This window comes from Chelon labrosus (genome assembly GCF_963514085.1).
Source record: "Chelon labrosus genome assembly, chromosome: 5".
In the NCBI taxonomy this organism is placed as follows: domain Eukaryota; kingdom Metazoa; phylum Chordata; class Actinopteri; order Mugiliformes; family Mugilidae; genus Chelon; species Chelon labrosus.
In genome coordinates this window covers 6,230,445-6,251,277 of record NC_140341.1, presented here as the reverse complement: position 1 = coordinate 6,251,277, position 20,833 = coordinate 6,230,445, and the positions used below count along the sequence as shown (strand labels likewise).

At 43.2% G+C, this 20,833-nt stretch overlaps 1 protein-coding gene across 1 annotated transcript; it reads right to left on the bottom strand.

The window, feature by feature from the left end:
• Nucleotides 1–2,228: 2,228 nt before the first annotated feature.
• tent5c (terminal nucleotidyltransferase 5C) lies at nt 2,229–8,576 on the bottom strand. The gene is made up of 2 exons (XM_084544396.1): nt 8,275–8,576; nt 2,229–7,338 (listed from the first exon to the last, which is right to left on the bottom strand). The coding sequence occupies exon 2, from the start codon at nt 7,316–7,318 to the stop codon at nt 6,179–6,181; it is 1,140 nt and encodes a 379-aa protein (XP_084400522.1). The 5' UTR covers nt 7,319–7,338; nt 8,275–8,576; the 3' UTR covers nt 2,229–6,178.
• Nucleotides 8,577–20,833: the final 12,257 nt, after the last annotated feature.

Here is a 20,833-nt window from a genome sequence, read left to right as displayed (position 1 = left end):
TAAGGAAATACTGGCACCTAATAAACTCTTAATTTTGATGGTGCATACTTTCTGATGCTTGTCCCACGTTGGGGTAAATATGAGGTGACGAGTTTCCAGGTGGAACTGAAACATGGAGTGTTTGAAAACACGAATGAAACCAGAATCATGTGAAAACATCTTCTTCTTCTACTGAATGAATTCAGTGTTAAGAAAGTAGTCTTCTTCTTCTTTTGTATTTCAGACAGATTAGAGACACCACACCGTTTTGGAGCAAGTAAACACACACACAGCATCTTATCAGAGGTCTACGCCCATGAACTCTTATCTCCACAGCCGATACAGCTTTGAGTGAGTGAACTGACTCTTTAACAGCCAGAGGTTAGGCTGCACTGTCTACAGTAGGTGTCTCAGAAAGACACCGGCCAGTTCATTAGGTACACTAGTGAAGATTAATGCACTCGAATATGATCAGCCCTGCGCTAAATCTCAGCTCTACGAAGGTTGCGGTGTTCAGCATTTGTTTAAAACACATGTTGCTCAACATGTGTTTTAAACAAATGTTTTTCATCTTGATGGCTGTGGTTTGTAATACTACTGCTGCTGCTGCTGAAGTCTGTTGTGATTTATTGAGACATGTTAGAAACTAAATCTGAAGCTGAATTACCAGCTTTTTGTTGCCGTTTCAACATAAAATGGACATTAGATGAGTCATAAAGGAAGATTTAGAGCTGAGTGCATTCATTTTCTTCTTTAGTGTACCTCATGTTTTGGCAAATTAGTGCAACTCTTTTGTTATGGCACATTAATATTAAAATAATTAAACAAATTACACTTAAAGGAACAGTATGTAGGATTGTGGCCAAAACTGGTACTGCAATCACTTTCAAAATACTGTAGAACGGTGTATCCCCTCAGCCTCCCCCCTGACTCGAGGTTGCCAGCTAAGCTGCAGGATCCAGCAGGAACGTAGGCTGCTACAAGGAGCTTCCAATGGCAAGTGACGAGTCCTACACAGTAAGTTAATAAAGTTTATGCTTCATGAGAGATGTTTTGCGAAGTAATTATGTATCGCAAAAATTTACTAATGGCGATTAGCCAAATACTTCGTAAAGATGTACTGTAATACCACGTTTCAGTCGGAACGTAGATTGTTTTCATACCCTGCTAGTGGTGCGATATAAAGCTTTTTATGAACGCATTTAGCACGGGCGACCATGGAAAATCCACTGTCTATATGTACGGAAGCACGGGGCTTTTAGCCTATACCAACAAACATGGTAGAATATAGCATCCAAAAGTCGAGGGTCAATTGACCTTTGGCTAAGCCCCGCCCTAGAATGTAGATTGACCAATCACAGCCAAGAGAGCTCCCACAGGGGTCCGACACTTTTTCCACAGCGCTCCATTGACTTTAACGCAGGCGTCTCATATTTTCGGTCTCGGCAGGCTATACTGTCGTTATATATCCAGCATCCAGGGTATGGATAAGCCCAATGATGTGCGCGCAAAACCCTGTGGAGCTAACCAAAACATCACCGTTACAGCTTAAGTTGCATAGTTGTTGATACGCTAGCACACGCTGAAGAAATACAACGTTATACGTGCGTAACGTTAGTCCGTTTGCTTCGTAACAACGATTATAGAAGTGAATAGAGACGTACCCAGCTTTGCATGAACAGTGTTGCTCCTTGATATTGATACCAGAGCCTTATAGATAACCAGAAAACCACAGCCCAGAAAAGAATGTCGGACGTAGCAACAGTAACCAAGGGGGGCGGGGCTTAGCCAAAGGTCAATTCCATGCCATTCCGGACTTTGTCACGACGTATTTCGGATTCATAACTAGGTCTTTTAGGTTTAGTAACGTTACACATGTTTTATCCGACACGTTCGTAGCTGCAGCTGTGGTAACTAGAGCAGAGCTGGCAACCCGGAAGACGAAACTCTACTGACTTTGTGATTAGTAGATAGGTGGAGGGTGGCGCCTCAGACACTCATGACAACAATAACATCAGTTGAGGGCTGCAACTCTCACTTTTAAATGACAATATCCTGGCCGGACCACTGTTGTCAGTGATATAAGTATTTGAAATGAACATGATTTCTTCATGTCTAGTTCCTTTAATTTAAAACGCTGTCTAGATTTTAGTTTCCTTTAGTTCGGCCACGAGAAATAAATAATAAAAAGAAACGGCATAAATCCTAGTTTGAGACGAACCAATTTCAGTCAAACAGCGGAGGCCTGATGCATTTAATACTCTTTATTCATTATTTCCTCTTCAAACACATTTTCCTGATGTACATGTACATTTCCATTCAAAAGGAAAAAACTCAAGTGAGGTAAAAGTGCTGAAAAATGAAATAGTATAATGGTTGTAACCATCAAAGTCATTGTCACAATCACAAAGCTGACAAAAAAAGCTCTTTTTTTTTTTGCATTAACTATTTCAAAAAAATATATATATAGTGCGACAAATATCATATTTTCCCCCACACACTTTTTTTTTTTTTTGTTTTTAAACTTACCACAGGCATCCCTTCATACACACATGCAAACACACACACACACCTCCACGTAAACACAAATCTGCTGCAAAAAAAATAATATTCACAACTCTTCATAGATCACATTCCTCTGGTGTAAGACTTGTACTTTTCATTTTTTTTTTTTTTTTTTAGACAAGCTGAACCACTAAATATATCTAATCCGAAGATTTCTCTGCACCCCCCTAGGAAAAGATACGTCTACAGGTGTCGTTGAAGAAAAAAAAAAAAAACAACAAACTAAAGCTCAAACGAGTGAGGCGACTAAAGGTGAGGTGAGAGAGTAACACTGACACATTTACAGCAGAAAGGAAAAAGGTAGGGGCCTGAAAATAATAATAATAATAATAAAAAAAGGCAAACACTTCATCCTCTTGATTTTGTTCCCCCACTTCACAACGAGACCACAAATCAACGTCCAAACATCGAACCCCGACGAGGGAAGGGATCAAACCCCGACCTCTGACGGGGGACGGTAAAAGCTTTCTTTGACACGGCATCAGTCGTCAGGAAAAAAAAAAAAACACCAAAAAAAACAAAACACAATAACCGTAAACTCACGATAGTGGCGGCAAAAAAAAGAAAAGAGAAAAACAATCTAGAAGGGATCCGTTCACCATCTAGAAAACGCCCAATTTTGTTTGTGCGTTTTCTTTGGCACCGATCGCAAACTCTTATCGGCGAGCGGCGCCGACGAGAAGCCCATGATCCAATTCATCATCACCCAAAAGGACGTGGAGACACTTAAGTCAACATTTTGTCCCCTTGGCTTCGACACAAGACAAGTTTTTTTTGGGGGGGGAGTTGGGAGTACTGGTGATAAAGCTGTTAGCACTAACCTGGGAGGGGACTAACCAGAGAGTGTAATGATAAGGTTTTTACAGATAAAAAAAAAAAGGGTGTAGTAGAGAGAGCTGAAATCTGCCTCCAACATCCACCTTCGAACATCTAAGTCTGGGTGGAAAGAGTTACGGTTAACACGGAGTAGAAAAGGCACAAAATGAAGGAGAGGAGGAGGAGAGGAGGGGGCGTTGATTAAACTACTTCACTCTCCTAAAATAAAACGATAAAGAAAAAAAACTAAACAAAAGTCCTCAAAAACACTTTATGTCCCTGAGAACCAGCTCAACTCCCTCCGGCAATTGACAGCGTAGCTTATTTACATTCCTCTCAGGTGGTTGGAGTAAAACAAGGCCTCTCTAAAGTGCTTTTGTTAGTATATTTGGGGGTGGAGGGGTGGAAGGGGGTGGGTCTCTGCTGGGTGACACTCCAGCAGCTCGTCAGTGCACTTCAGGTATTGCTTTGGTTTGGTTTGGATGGGGCCAGAAAAACTAATTCAGAAAATAATAATTCAAAAAAAAGGTGTAAACGTAAAAAAAAGAAAAAGGGAGGAAGTTGGGTTTCAAAAAGGCATTCAGGCAGGACTGGAGCCAACATGGCCGCCAGTGACAACAACAACAACGGCCCAAAGTTGCAGGAAAAGACAAAGGAGGAGACTGAAAGGAATGACTACACAGACGAGGTTTAAAGGGAGAAAAATATTAAAATAAATACTAAATTTTTCACAATCAAACCAAAGTAATGTTTGTATTTTCCCATAAACTAGTATCTAATGCAGCGATGACAGTTTGGTATGAACCTTTTTGTCAGAAGCGTTCCCTCCTGATCACCATTAAAAACCCTTTATATATAAAAAGAAAAAGATCAGTTCTCCAAACAACGACAGGCACTTGATTTGCTTCGGTTGCTGGTTGTAAAGCAGGCTTTGGTCCAGAGAAAGACGGCATGCGGCACCCTCGCTTTGTTGTTAAAAAAACACTACTGGCAGCTTGATTATAACAAAAAAAAAAAAAAACAACGCAGCCTGACCCCCGGATGTGACACGAAGAAGAGGCCGAGCCGACCGTCCTCAGCTCTCTAATGATAGATAAGAGGCGTTTCCTCGTTATCTGCTACGAACACGAGACTCGGCAGCAGCGGCGGCGGCGGCAGCGACGCAGGGAGCAGGAATTAGTCTTCTGAGGGGTGAGGCCGTCGTCCCACCAACGCTAAACCTGGATGCTATCTCTGAAAGGGGAAGGGGATGACAGGCGGGCTAAAGATGTCACAGCTTAGATCACCTTCCTGCAATGCCCCTCAAATTTACTGCTAATAATAGCGTCGGTTAGAAATAGAAAACGTTTTTCGAGGGGCTTCTCCGTCCACAATAAATCAAAGGTCCGAAAAGGGGAGTGGTAACCCGCCGAGCAGACCGCCACAAAAGGGGTTTAAACGCTGTATGGTCCCAGGAGGCAGTGGCTACGAGAGGACACGCTTGTAAGGTGGCGAGGGGGGTCCCGCTGCTGTTCCTGCTGCAGGTTGCACACCCCGTTCCTAAAAGGTACCTCCTCCAGGAGAAAAAAAAGAAAGAGGATAATTATAGAAGGTAGTCTGAGAGCCAGTTGCCGAGCGAGCTGCGTCAGAGGAGGATCCCATTTCAGGGCCGCTGTCGAGCCTGCAATGGTCGTGAGGGACAACCCCAGCAGGACGTCCATGTGCTGCTCCTTTTAAGGAAAAGGGAAGGGAAGGGAAGTCGGCCTGTCAGGTCCAGGACTCCCAGCCAGGCACATTCCCTCAGCGGGCCTGCGTCCTCTCTACTCCCCCCTCCCCTCCCCTCCCCTCCACAATAACATCGTGACATCTGGAGGTCACTGGCGAGCCTTTTTGGAAGCGACTTAAAAGCAAAGATTAAACTCCTCAAAACACACAGGAGCCAATCTCAAAGCACGTGGCTGAGTAAACTGGTTGAAGTGGGAGGAACTACACTTTAAATTCACAGTGGAGAAAAAAAATAATAAAGTACACATGCTCTCTTGCATTGTTTGCAATTGACAGGCACTGCTGGCGTATTAGGGAGATATGTACAGATCAAAATGAAGTCAAACTAAATTCCCCAATCATTTCTCTTGTGTACCACCTTTGTTCCCTGACCAGTAAACGTTTTAACACCGGTGATTAGCTTTTTTTTTTTTTTTTGGCAGGGGTAGTGGGGGGGCTCCATCTTTGTATTTTATTACCCATTCCCTCTTAATATAAATTTTTTCCATTATTTAGTTTTTTTTAATATTTATTTATATCCTGACTTTTCACCTTTTTTTTTTCTTTTTCCTTTTTTCTCTTTTTAAATCAAGGAGAAAACCAAAAAAAACTTAAGGCTATCACGTTTTCTCGTTTCCTTTTCTTTCTTCAAAAACATAGCCCGCACGTAAAGTACTGGAGGGGTGAACCTGGAGGTTAAGGCACAAAAAACACAACTCCCGTTAAGAATAAAGGTCGATAGACACGGAAACAATCAAAACAAACATGAGGAAAGAAATAATAAGTCTACGTAACACTTAAAAATATCACTTCCTATTCAATAACCTAGACAACCTCTGTAGATAAGGAATGAGAAAGGATTCCAAAAAAAAATAAAAATAATAATAATAAACAAAAGCAAAACACTTGTCCACTTAAATATAATTGTGCCTTGAGAGGAACATAGCATTTATTGCCTCTATATTAAATTTTTTGGGGAGATTTTTTCCTTTTTATTCATTTCCTCTCGCTCTTGAAAAGCAGCAGCGGCGGCGGCGTTGCCCTCCGTACGTCCTCCCACTCGCCCGTTTCTGTTTCAGTTACACGGCAGCCATGTTGGAATGTTCTGGTTCGCCACGTAGTAGTTGCTGAAGTTGTGGTCTCGGACGTACGGCGCCGGCTGGTAGTAGCAGGTGACGCAGGACGCGTCGGGGATGGCGTTCTGCTCCGCCAGCACCCGGAAGGCCATGAGCGAGATGAGGTGGAGGGTCTGCCGGCGCTCGTGGCCCATGAGGCACACCGTGCTCTCGTTGACCACCCGCCGCAGGATCGTGAGGTATTCGTACTTGCTCTTCTCCTCGCCGACAAAGTGGCTCTGGAGGTAGGATTCCACCTTGCGCTGCTGCTCGCCGATGTCGGGAAAGTCAATGAAGAAGCGGGAGCACATGTACCGCTCCAGGCCCTTGAACTCCTCCTCGTTGGCCGGCCGGAAGTCCCGCACCAGCAGGTTGCAGTATTTCAGCAGGCCGCCGCCTCGGATCTCCTCGGGCCGCTTGGTGGCAATCAGCTTGTCCCTCAGGTGGCCGAGCGCCATGCTGAAGTCCCCGTACACGCTCTCCGCAGCAACGACGGGGTGAGAGGCCTCGGACAAGGGCGCCTCTGGCCTGTCGTAGTGGGAAAGCATGGAGTCCAGGACGATCTGAAAGGAGTCCACGCTGAACTCAAACTGCCGACGTATCGAGTCCACAAACTTCAGCTCCACGTTGCGGCCGTTGTTGTTGGAGAGGGAGATGAGGCTCCAGCGGTCCTGCTCGGTGCTGACCTTCACCAGCTTCTGGACGTAAGCCTCCTTTAAAGTCATGGGAGTAATTTTCTCCTTGTTGACGCCCTCGGGCAGAAACTCCAGCAGGGTGCCCAGGACGACGTCCTTGATGAGCCTGAACTCCGCCTCGTGCGGCAGGTCCACCCTGAAGATGACGTCCAGATCCTTGTAGCTCCAGCCGATGTCCTGCACCAGCACGTGGCTGGCCGTGGAGCCGTTGAGCCGCACGTCCTTCACGCCGATGCCGCTCAGCTCCAGGCGGGAGCGCACCCGCGCCACAATAGTACTCAGCTGCACCTCTAACGTGGGGAAGTTACCCCGTCCGTGAACGGGCACGACCTCAGTGAGAACCTCATCCAGCCGGCTCACCTGTTCCCAGGTCAGGACACTCTGTGATTCCTCCTTGTTATCCATGACTCACGAGTTCAGATCAACTAAGATGGCAGGACAGAAGAGGAAAAATGTCAGCTAACGTGCAAAAAAAATAAATAAAAATAATAATTTTTTAACAGGTTTACTTTCACAGTAAATCAAAACACCTTTAATAATTTATAAATTTTTCATTAACTGTGTAAAGTGGCGCTGAAATGCGTTTAAAACAATCATGAATAAACCGCAGTAGCATCGTGGCACAGTCAGCACGCGCACAGCTCAATGTGGGAGCACACGAGACAACCTGCTCGCGCTCACACAGTCAAAGAAAGAGAGAGAGGAAAAAAAAAAAAAAAAAAAGGGGGACAGCGCTCGTGAGGATTCTAGAACAGCTCACCGCGCGAGCCAGGCTCTCGTTCCAGAACTGCTGAGAGGCAAACACCGAGCTAGCTTAAAAAAATAAATAAATAAATAATTTAAAAAAAATTAAAAAAAAAAGTGCCCCGAAGCTCCCGTTTGCTCCAAAAAATAAATAACACATTAACGCCAATTATTTGTTCCAGCTGACAATTTGTCAATTTACCCCCCCCCCTCCCCTCCTCGCTCCCCAGCGACGACGAGTTCAACATTGCCCCCGCATTCCGTGCGTTTAACCGTTAACAAACCGTTAAAACACGCAGCTTTAAAACTGGCAAGCGTTGGAGTTAGTTTAACGCGGATCCATATGGCGATGAAACGTGTAAATTAGAAAAAAATAATCCTTAAACGATACACACAAAAAAATTAAAAAATAAAATAAAAAAGAGAATCTGCGGCTTACGTTTAAAATATACTAACTATACACTAACTTTTTTTTAATTATTTATTATTTAACACACACACAAAAAAGATAGCGTCCATGCTTCGGCAAACTTTTAACTTTAGCAACTGCGTAGCTTGAAAACACAAATTCGCCTGATTAAAAACAAACAAAAAAAGAATAAAAAAGCAGTACATACATTACCAAACGGGTGCTTGTGCCAGCATTCAAAGAGCGAAAAGATGAAGATGTTAGGTTGGCGTCTGCTCGCACACCTCATACATAATCCACTGCCCGAGAGAGAGGAACACTTGAACACCATAAAAGTCAGCGTTTAAACTACACTCCTCCGTGAGAGCACGCCAGTTTTAAAGCCGAAGTACGACCCTCTCAGATACATACACAGCCGTGGCACGACACAGTCCCCTCTTCTTCTCACGATATAAACCAACCGGAGCCGTGCATTTAAAACAAAACTAAATATTCACAAAACTACCTAGACGACCAGCTTTAACGATAGTTGTAAAAAATAAAAATAAAAAATTAACAAAAAAAAAAAAGAATCGTTCAGTTCGAATGTACAAATGCGCCGAGCCGAGCGAGTCCTCTGATTGGTCGGGGAGGTTTTTTGCGTTGCCAAGTAACCCGGAGCGTCTCCAGTCAGCCGGCGTTCTCTGTGAGCCACTGCGCCTGCGCCATCGTCATGTTCAAGAGCAGCTGTTATCTTGATGTTACACTTGGTTTAAAACTATTCATGTGAGAGTTTAAATCGTCATTGTAACCACACACACCGTATACATGAAGACTTAAATAGATATTTTTAGATATCTGCTGTAAACTATCATGAATTATAACTATTTTATGTTTTGGTATGGTGTTTATCTTGAGAACACAGACTGGGGAAGTATTTAGCACCGGATTTTTGGGAAATATTGAGTCATGAAAATGCATCCAAATGCATTTTTTAAAATTTATTGCAGTGAGTGGCATTTCCAATATGTAGTCTGGCCTCTAAGACATTAAAATCTTAATCGGTGCAATGAAACGCAGCTCAAAAACACCACATAAACACAAAAATAACCTGGAAACTGATCCGTAAAAATGTCTTTCAGTTCACCTTCAGCTTATTTTTCTATGAGCTACCGACGGCCAGTTGATTCTAAATGTTAGTTTTTGTTTATTTGTTTTTTTTTGGCCGAAAGCGTGGTCATCTATCTTAACCGGACATTATCCTGCACCAGAATAATCAAATTTATGAATATTAGGTGTCTAAATTTGCTCCTGAAGCTGCTCTTGAAGTGCTATACAGTGTCCTGTGCAGCTAAGTTAATACGATGGGTTACGTTTTGGAGATGGAAGAACATGCTAATGATAAAGCAGGAGGAATGAGAAAGAACTGGTCTGCTCGTGGTCTCGGCAGGCCTTTCTGCTAGACAGAAAACAATGCAGGAACATGAGTTCTGCAGCTGAGAGGACCTGCCACTTAGATTTCTGTGGAAGGAAGTCACTTCACTGGAACACACACAAAACATTCCTCTGTAAATCCCTCTCTGTCGCCCATACGTACTCACAAACTGCACAGCTGCACTGCAGTTTTCCCCTCGCTAGAGCCAGAGGTGTGCTACTGTGATTGATGAGACGTGACTGTGACGATTCTTTGGAAAGTAAAGCGATGAGCCCCCCCCCTCCACGCCCCGGTTACAATAACAGCACGTTTCCTTGTAAAGATGACAACCATTTCTCATCTATATTTAAAACAAGATATGGCTCCAGATGACAAAACTGTTAACACCCAATTTGAGATAATGACCTTATCACTTGAGCCTCTATCCCCGACTGCCCCATCCACATACACTGCTTAGATATCTGCAGAAGTGAGTCAGAGTAGAAACACTATTCCAGGGAACAGATTTCACTTAAGACGCACAAAAACAAAAATGGCCTTTTGTAATTTTTCTCTGGTATCAGCGATGAGGAAACCAGGAGGTACGGTGAAACCTCCAGTCGAGAGCGTGAAACCTGAGCCCTGTTCCCTGTGCGGTTTGCGTAATTGTGGGCAACCCCTCAATCAGCGTCGGCGGATGAGGAAACTAATAGGTGTGAAAGGGGGTTCCCTGTTTCTGCGTCTCGCTCGGATCCGTCATTAAATGGAAATGGAAAAGATTTTTTATTCTGTCATCACAAAGTGAACAGGAAACACCTACGGACGCCGGCGTAAGGGTTAGAGCTTATCAGCTGGTGAAAGTGAGTGTTGCTTTCTAGCAGCACATACACCGATCAGCCACAACATTATGACGACTGACAGGAGAAGAAAATAACATTGAGCATCTTGTGACAGTTCAGTGTTCTGCTGGGAAACTTTTGGACATGGTATTCATTCATGTGGATGTTACTTAGACATGTAGCACCCACCTAGACCAGACCAGGCACCCCCACCCCATAGCAATGACACTCCTTGATGGCAGCAGACATCCCCAGCAGGATGCAGCCACAAAAACAATTTAGGAACAACTAGAAAAAACATGAAGAACAGCACAAGGTGTTGACCTGGCCTCCAAATTCACTAGATCCCAAACTGATCAAGTATCTGTGGGATGAACCACGGAGGTCCCTCCTCTCAAAGATTGTCTAAAACCCCTTTTCTAACTAAAACATATCAAATATCCACTTTAGAGCCATTATAGATCTATGCTCTTTTAACTATTTATCTCTTTTGCTCCTAAAAAATCTGGCCACCTATAGAAATGCACGAGATTTACCACTGGATTAAAGGCCAGCACGTCCCCTACATGGAGCAGCAGCGTTCACATCTGTAGCTTATATAGCTTTTTTTAAAATATCCATTGGAGACTCGGTCTCCACAGAGGACAAAACTGAAGTTCTAGGTCTTAAGAGGTTATACAACAGCTTAAACGTGGCTAGGAAAGACGGACTGGGAATTATTTTGGGCCAGTTTTTGCTTATTAACAACACGTCACATTAGCAGATATGCTAATAATTACAGATTTTAAGTAATTTAAAAAATCCCACTGTCCGTCTTGATCGCAGCTCTAATGATAGAATGAATAAAAATTAAAGTGATCCTCATCTAGAGTGTTATTTTCTACACTCTCTCCACCTTTACTGTGATTTCAGCGGCTTCCTGTTTCTTCCCCAGCGTTTCTCAGACCAGACGTTTTGTTAAGCCGACGCTAGCTGTCGACACGCGGCCTCCTGGTGTTTGGTGAGCCGTCTGGATCCATTCTGACCTTTGAACCCTGAACCCCGGCCGACCTGAGTGGGCCGGTAGTGTGGGTGTGTTAAGAGCTGGATGCAACCGTGCCGCCAATATTCCCCAGAGGTCGCTGACGCTACTGCAACAAAAATGCGCCCCACGTGTGATCCCCTGTTACAAAAGAGAGGTCTGCAAAACTCTCTGTTTCTTTTCAAATACGACCACAACACCAAGAAACGGGCCGTCTATGGGCCGTGCAGGAAACTGAAGCAGGCTGAACGGATGCACAGGAGACGTCCTCGCGAGTCTGCACATCTGCATGATGTTTGTTGTCGCAGGCGCGGTCACAACAGCAGTTTAGACCACACAATGAAATACCTACTTTGCAAAACAACAGTGAATAAATAAAAGAACAAAATGCAACAAACAAGGTTCAAGAGGAATCTATGATATATCAATCAATTCTACACATCTGGAACATTTTGGCATAGAAGTGTGAGGAACTATTTCATAGTCAAGATGTGCCATGCTGATTCTGACTCTCATCCTAACAGACTGAGGCTGTAATTAAACCCTTAAAGGTGCTTTAACGAAGTTAAGTTGAAGTTAAGCTATCGAAAGTTTTTTTATTTTTATCTTTTTTTCACTGAAATGTGTTCCATTGGTTTCACTGTGTTTGTTTAGGTTTTAATTTTAAAAATTAATGTACAAAAGTTCCGATATGATTTATCTTTGTTTGACCGCTTTAACACCAGAATCACCCGCTGTTTAAATAGACATGTGGAGGCTTTGAATTAGACCTTTCATTCTGTTTCTGTCTTGTCCATTTTGGCTCAAACGTTGAAGATAGCGTCTAAATGGGACTCTCCCCTCTGAGTTTGTTCATGTCATTCATGTATTGGAGTGAACTCCGATGCAGAGGATCTTTGTCCTTTTCAAGTTTCCAGTTTGAATCTTCCCCAACGTGAAACATGGACGACTTTGTTTATTCTTTAAATCGATGAATTTACACAAAAGAGATTTGCTGCAGCACCACACCCTGGGACTGTGTTCCTAAAGATTAGTTGCTCCTTGTGGCCAGATTTTGTTTGATGATGTTTTCTAAGAATCCCCCCTCAAAGTTCAGAGATCCTGGTAAAGATAAAAGGTATTCCTGAATAATCTAAGCTCTTAAGAGAGCTGCTAAGGTGAGATCTGTTAAAAGCAGGGAGGAGGACTTTTAGGAGGTTTAGGAGTTTCTTATCTGTTTCTTCTTGTCTTGTAGTGCGACATTGGGACCAAATCTACCAAACCTCAAACCACTTTTATTCTCATTGACCAGTTGATCCAGAAGCAAACACTGTTCCTCTGTCCAGTTGGGTTTCCTACTTCTTTTCTTCTCCATTGCTGTTCGGTTTGTGGAAGATTTGAACGCCAACCAACGCTGCTTCTTATCGGCCGGTTAGCAATCACAGAAACTGATGAAAGCTGAGCCATTTTACCCTCGTTAATACCAAATGGATGAAAAATGACCAGTGTGGTAAATGAATGGAAGCAAATAAATAGAACTATCAGCAAGTGTAAGTGGGCCAAGTGGGCAAATCACACCTTTTGAAATGATGACTCACACCTAGCAACGGGGTCAACCACACCTCCTCACTAAGATAAGAGGTTCTGTCCATTCGTTGCTCAGAGTTCTCTGAGAATGTTCTGGAATCACTCCTAAGCTAAGACGCCTTGCTAGGAGTTTGTAGGCTAAGTTAGGAGCTCTCTGAGAGGACTCTCTGAATCTTTAGGAATACGGGGGCCTTGTATCTCTAACTTGCTCTTAGGGGAAGAAGAAGCCACAACATTATGACCACTGACAGGAGAAGTAAATGACATTGAACGTCTTGTAACAATTCAGTGTTCTGCTGGGAAACTTTTGGACCTGGCATTCATTGGTGTGGATGTTACTTAGACATGTAGCACCCACCTAGACCAGACCAGGCACCCCCACCCCATAGCAATGACACTCCTCGGTGGCAGCAGCCATCCCCAGCAGGATGCTAAAAAAAACATGAAGAACAGCACAAGGTGTTGACCTGGCCTCCAAATTCACTAGATCCCAAACTAATCAAGTATCTGTGGAGATGATCCACAGAGGTCCCTCCCCTCAAAGGTCCCCCCACTAACAACATCCTGTTACCAGACACCACAGGACACCCTCAGAAGGCCCATGTCCATACTCTGATGAGTCACCACAAGGGAGACCTACACAATATCGTTGTAGATAACCCTGACCTTCTGCTACTCTTCCTGATTCTTCCTGACATCAGAACCTTTCAGTACTTATTTCATATGTATTTCATTTACAGTCAGTATTTTTACTAGTATGCTGCTGGCTTTATGAGATCAGTTCATTCTACCTCCACAAACAGTTGAAGCCATTAAAATAACAACCACATCTTTATGCTCTTTAACCGTTACAGTAGATTTACAGTAATAGATTCTGCAGAGACTTTCTGGTCTGTTTTATTGTTTTTATCTTTCTGCTTTAAAAGGATTTAATACCTAAAATGGAAATGTGTCTGCTGCCATCGACGCTGCCGCTCACACGGCCGTCCATATATCTCTGTTTACTTTCAGCGCGCTTATGGTTTTGTTCAGGCCTCTTCAGTTAAACAAAATGGATTTAACGTATGTGATAAAGCTACTTGATCCATGTCTAACAAGCACACTGAGCTAAAGTGTCCCTGCTATAAATAATCCAAGTCTTGTGTAAGCGTGCAGATTGTTTCAACGCTCCGTGAGGCAAAACTTTCCAGTATCACGTACAATTACAGTGTTTTACTAAATAATTAGCTTCAAACTTAGCTCAACAGTTTGAATAATACTTTTTCCTATTCTGATATGACAGCTCCTCTGTGCTCAAGGCCAGCCCCGTGACGAAAAGATGGGATTTTTTTATGTGTGTGTGTGTGGAAGATATTGACTGGCTTGCTAAGAGTCATGGACCTTAACCCCATTCAGTATTTCTTGAACTGAGTGTGATCCAGGAGTTATCATGTAACATCACTGTTAATGTCCTTATGACTCAGAGGGGGGAAATACCCGCAGGCATTTTCCAAACGGTCATGGAGAGCCTGAACTCAGCCGTGTGGAGGCTTTTAATGCTTTTATTTATATTAAACGATCTAAAAGCTGAGTAATGTACACCGATCAGGCATAACATAAGGACCACCTTCCTAATATTGTGTAGGTCTCCCTTGCGCCTCCAAAATGACTCATCGGAGAATGGACATGGGCCTTCTGAGGGTGTCCTGTGGTGTCTGGAAACACAATGTAGTCAGTGGGGGGGGGGGGCCTTTGAGGGGAGGGGCCTCTGTGGATCATCCCACAGATACTTGATCAGTTTGGGATCTAGTGAATTTGGAGGCCAGGTCAACACCTTGTGCTGTTCTTCATGTTTTTTAGTTGTTGCTAAAGTGTTTTTGTGGCTGCATCCTGCTGGGGATGGCTGCTGCCATCAAGGAGTGTCATTGCTATGGGGTGGGGGTGCCTGGTCTGGTCTAGGTGGGTGCTACATGTCTAAGTAACATCCACATGAATGAATGCCAGGTCCAAAAGTTTCCCAGCAGAACACTGAATTGTCACAAGAAGGTCAATGTTATTTACTTCTCCTGTCAGTGGTTTTAATGTTGTGGCTGATCGGTGTGTGTGCTGCTATAAAGCAACACTCACTTGCACCAGCTGATGCTCTAACCCTTACCTCAGCATTTGTAGGTGTTTCCTGTTCAGTTTGTGATGACAGATTCTGTGTAGGTCGACAAATTCTAAGAAAATTCTTAGACTCATGATGTTTTCAAAGAATTTCCCCTCAAAGTTAAGAGAAGATTCTGATAAAGATAAAAGATATTCCTAAATAATCTTAGCTCTGAAGAGAGCTGCTAAGGTGAGATCTGTTCAGAGCAGGGAGGAGGACTTTTAAGAGGCTTAGGAGTTTCTTAAGCAGAAAGGAGGCATTTATCTGTTTCTTGTTGTGTTACATTGGGGCCAAACAAATCTACCAAACCTCAAAACACTTTTATTCTCATTGACCAGTTGATCCAGAAGCAAACACTGTTCCTCTGTCCAGTTGGGTTTCCTACTTCATTATGCCTCCTTTCCTGCTTCTTATCGGCCGGTGAGCAATCACAGAAACTGATGAAAGCTGATTGGTGTGTGTGTGCTGCTAGAAAGTAACGCTCATTTTCACCAGCTGATGCTCTAACCCTTACCCCAGCATTTGTAGGAGTTTCCTGTTCAGTTTGTGATGACAGAATAAATTATCTGTAGGTTTCCATTTAGTGACCGATCCAAGGGAACCCCCTTTCTCACCTGTTAGTTTCCTGTCATAACATCCACACCAATGAATGAATGCCAGGTCTAAAAGTTTCCCAGCAGAACATTGAGTTGTCTCAAGATGGTCAATGTTATTTACTTCTCCTGTCTCCTGTGGTCATAATGTTGGGGCTGATTGGTGTATTTCCAATTAATACCAAGGTATCCGTTCTAATGAAGGTCTATCCTGAGACAAACTTCCATTCGAGCATCACACATTTTGATGCTGGTACTTATTTGCATACAGAGCCCAAAACTGATCAGAACTCAAGTGGTGGCTCGAGACACACATTTTGATGCCGGGTGTGAACTTAAACGCAACATAAAAGGTTGGAAATCAGGTCAGCTGACTCTGTCATCTCTTTTAAATCCCTTCTTAAAACACACTTTAATCAGTTTTTATTATAAAAGCTGGACACTTGTGATCAGATCAGGACCCAGGCTGAACACGACGGCCCCTGTTTCTGCTCGTTTCTGCTGCTGCTGTCACTGGAACAGGACGTGTTTTGAGGCTAGTTTTCTGTTGTGAATGCAGGACCCGTGCTGACAGAGTGAAGAATCCCAGCCCCCATGTATTAGGTATTTGTTATTTTAGCTGTTTGTGCCGAGCCATCTGCCTCCTGACTACGAGCATGAATGGAGCTGTACTTTCTGGCTCGCACGGGCACCGGCCTGAATAAACTGTCCCCGCGGCTTCAACAGAGTGTTATCACAGCGCTCTTGTTTATTGATGAACAGAAGCAGGTTTGGGAGGTGTGTAGCTGTTACCTGAAGCATATGTGTTCATCCTGCGGCTGAGTTACCCTCTGCTTCTCTTTAATGCCATCTGAGTCAGTGTGTGTATCCAGCCATTAAACACGCAACCTGGATTGATTTGCATGTACCTTGATGCACGTGTTTACCCGTGCAAGCAAACAGACGGACACACACCAGAGCTCCATTAAAGCTTCCGCTGCATCCGCTGACGAAAGCACATGCCTAATCTTTGCAGAATGACTCAGTGGGACCATTAAAAAGCCTCTGACATCATTCGGCCGGCTCTCTCGGGCTCGTTGCTACATGATCGAACTTCAGTCTCAAGGTCAGATTCTTCTCCGTGAGCGTCCTGGTCACGATGTTCCAGTCTGCACATGAACAGAGAAAATTTCCACTTCAGCCTTCGCTCCAGAAGAGTGATTTATCCCCCCCCCCCCCCGTACCCCCACAACGGAGTCACTTTCCCAAATAAATAGAATTTGTTGCGTGCAAAAGAATAAAAAGACGTTTTAGGGCCGACGAAACTGTGGAGAGACGGATTCGAATTTGAATGGAGAGCAGGAAAAAGAAACTGAGTGTAATCTGGATTTTATTAGAGCGGTCTGATAGGAGGAGGAAATGTCTCCGCTGTCCAAGGGTCTAGCCTCACGGAGGGAAACTGTGTCTGTCTGCTAAGAGAAAACTTTCTGCTGGAACTACAGCAACCCAGAGAAAGAGAGACGACGACGGCTTTAACCTGGGTGAACAGCAGCCACGGCAAAATGAAACAGCCTCATGTAACCGCCTCAATCAAAACAGACTCATCCGATTGGAAGGAATTAAACGTAGAGGAGTGCTGTAAACCTTTGATGAATAATAGTCAGCTCTCCTAATAACCATGTGGACACTTGATCTACTGGTTTCTGTCTGGTTGGAATAAATCCATTCATTCTGAGCATGTTTGCCCCATGTGCAGTAAACATCAAGGGGTGAGTTTCCAAGTGGGACAGAAACATGGAGATTTTTTTCCCCCTTATTTAATTTAATTTAATTTAATTTAATTTAATTTAATTTAATTTATCATTTTTTTGGTTAATTTAACTCAGTTTAATAATTTGATTTAATTTATTTTTTAATCATTATATGTTAAATTTAATTTAATAATTTAATTTACTTTAATTCGTTTAATTTAATTTACCTTAGTTTAATAAATTTTTTTAAATCATTTTTTGTTTAATTTTATTTAATTTAGTTTAATAATTTAATTTAATTAAAACATTTTTATCTTTTTTTTTGTTTAATTTAATTTAATTTAATATTTATCATTTATATTTAATTTTATTATTTATTAATTTATTTTTTTATTTTATTTATTTTATTTTTTTATGTGCAACTGGACTAATGTGACCAAGCAATTTCCCTTGTGGACAGCGGCGGGCCGTCCATTTTCCACCTGGGCCTTCAATGACCTCCAACCTTATTCAAAAACCTTATTCTTATGATCGTTATGACGCCACTGCTATAGAAACCATCAACTTCTTTCTGTACCTTTTCTGTTAAGGGAGAGGTACACCTTTCTTACCACCCGAGCCAAGTCCCTCCTGTCCTGTGCTGTGCAGCTCCCATACCACACTGTCACACCGAGACAGGATGGGCTGTATTGTGGTCCTGTAGAAGTTTGTGAGTAGTCGACAGGAGAAGAGGAAGAAGAGCCTCTGTCGGGCCTTTTTCACCAGGTGTGCAGTGTTGACAGACCACATCAGGCCAGATGTGATGTGGACGCCCAGGAACTTGATGTCGTTGATACACTCGACCGCCTCCCCTTGTATGAGGAGAGGAGGGTGCTGTCTTCCTGGACCTCTTGTAGTCCACAATGACCTCCTTGGTCTTGCTGGTGTCCACAACAAGGTTGTTGTCTGAGCACCACTCCGTCAGGTTGGGTCTCATCATTGTCCGATTTGAGACATCAGCAAACTTCACAGTCAGGTTTGTGGGATGGATGGCAGTGTTCAGGACCAGTGTGGACGATGAGCAGTCCCCAATTCTCACCACCTGAGGCCTGTTGGTAAGAAAGTCCCTGATCCAGAGGCACATGGAAGCAGACAGTCCCAGGTCATGAAGCTTCAGTGTCAGCTTGTCCGGGATGACAGTGTTAAAAGCATCCTGGAGTACGTGTTTGGATGCTCAAGGTGGGACAGGGCTGTATGCAGAGCTATAGAGACTGCATCTTCTGTTGAGGGGTTCCCTGCGAATTGAAGGCTATCCAGATGAGCAGGGATGATGTCCTTGTTGTGCTTTAGGACGATCCTCTTCAGGATTACCAGGGTCAGAGCAACCGGGTGGTAATCACTGAGGCAGGTGACAGCCGACTTTTTAGGTACCAGTATGATGATGGTGGACTTGAGACAGACAGGAACTACGGCCAGCTACGGAGACGGGTTGAAAATGTCCAGAAAAACTCCTGCTAGCTGGTCAGCACTTTATCAGGTCCTGCAGCTTCTTCTTCTTCTATTCAATGATCTGCAGGGAGAACCACCAACATTTCTAGTAACTGCTGATCTGTCTTGTACAGAAGCTTGGAGGTGATTTTAGTAAATTCCTCAAAACAGAACCACTTCAGTTCTGAAATTCTGGCGGGTTTCCTCACATGAACTTCTTGCTTCAGGTCCTTCCACAAGATTTCTATTGGATTAAGGTCAGGACTTTCTGTTCCAAAACGTTCATATTGTTCTTCTTTAACCATTATTTCGTGGAACGACTTGTGCTCTTGGGCTCGTTATCTTGCTGCATGACCGAGTTTCTCTTCAGATTCAGCTCACAGACAGATGCGATAATTCACTGGTATAATTCAGAATCCACTGGTCCATCAAATGATGGCAAGCCATGCTGGCCCAGATGCATCAAAACAGATCCAAACAAGGACAATGCACAAGTATAATATTTCTGTTTTATTTATTTTTTTTTGTGTGTGTCTACTTTCAGGATCCGTGTGAAAATCCAGGGATATTTTTGGTAGTTTTGTTGTAGAAATGTAGAAAATGTCCGTAGCGTCCAAGTTAAACCGGAGTTTCTAATCAGATTGAACATCATCTCCAGAGAAAAAAATTAGTTTGAAATGTTGATCTTTTCATCGACTCAGTGTAACGTTACCAGTGTTTAAGAAGAGGAGTCTGTCTGTGTTTACCCCAGTAATTCCCCAAACGATCAGTTTTTCCGATAACCTGACCGTGTGTCTGGACAGCAGAGACACATCTGTTCCCAGAGGCAGATGCTCATGCTCTCCATTCATTCCTCTGTTTTTAAAAACTAGAATCAGGAGCACAATGGAAAGAGGTCTGAGTCAGGTGGCTCATTGTGATCTTTACTTTCAGTCCTTAATGAATGTCAACAAGGGGAAACTCTGAAGAGAATATAAAGGTAAATTCTCAAGGTTTAATTGGATATTTTTATCATTCAGACAAGCTGACCCAGACATTAAAGAACTAATAGCAATGAAAGGGCGACTGTGTCTGGATCAAAGTTCTCGAAGCTGATCAGCCAATCAGAGCGATCTCTTTCAACGACTCACTCCACCAACACTTCAAGAAGCAGACTCAGCTGAAAGGTTTGTTGAAAGCAGCCGATTAGCGGCAACGACGTGGGACCATAGACTGTATAAAGATGGGCGGCAGAACAGCTCCTCAAAAGTGAAGCCAAAGCATGTAGAGCTCCCCCTGGTGGCTGGCTGCATTATAGGTCAAAAGCTCCGCCTCCTCCATGTTAGCGGATGGGACTTGGGCCAAACTAAAACACTAAAATACACGTCAAATAATTAATTTTTTTAAGGATCATTTTAGGTAGTTAATATAACGTTGACGTATGTTCAAGTGGCAAGTTCTTGGATAAGTTTCGTTTTAGTACACTACAGAAACAGGATGTGACAAAATGGTGATTACCAGTTGCCATGCCAACTGCTCCTTAAAGCAGGTCCCATAGGACCATGAGAGTTGTAGAAAAAACATTTAAAAAACAAGTACAGTGTATAATCCAACATTTCCTTGTAACTGGTGGAGGTAGAGCGGAGCGTGGTATTAATTAAAGAAAAACGGAAGTGAGTCTGGAGGAAATGTGGGCGGGGCATCGATATCGCGGCTCCACGTGGCTCCACTCTAGGACCATACTGAGCAGACTCTGGCTCCTAAGTCGCAAGATGGCGCCCCCCTGGGAAAATAATGTAAGATGAGATTTATTTTTAAATTTAAAGTTATTAGAGAATTGGTATAATTTAATTAATTCATTCAAGTATTTGTATTCTTTTCATTAATTCAGTACAGGAACTATAGTTCAAGATACACCATGCATTTAATAGGTGATTGTTAATATTGGCCGAATTTATCACATGTTGGTGAGTGCTCAGTTGTCCTATTGTTGAGACGGACATTAAAGTATTCATGCTACCCTGAAGAAACGGTCCCCGTGCGTTTGCTTG

Coding starts and splice junctions, on each gene's coding strand:
- tent5c (XM_084544396.1), bottom strand. CDS start 7,318: ATGGATAACAAGGAGGAATCACAGAGTGTCCTGACCTGGGAACAGGTG.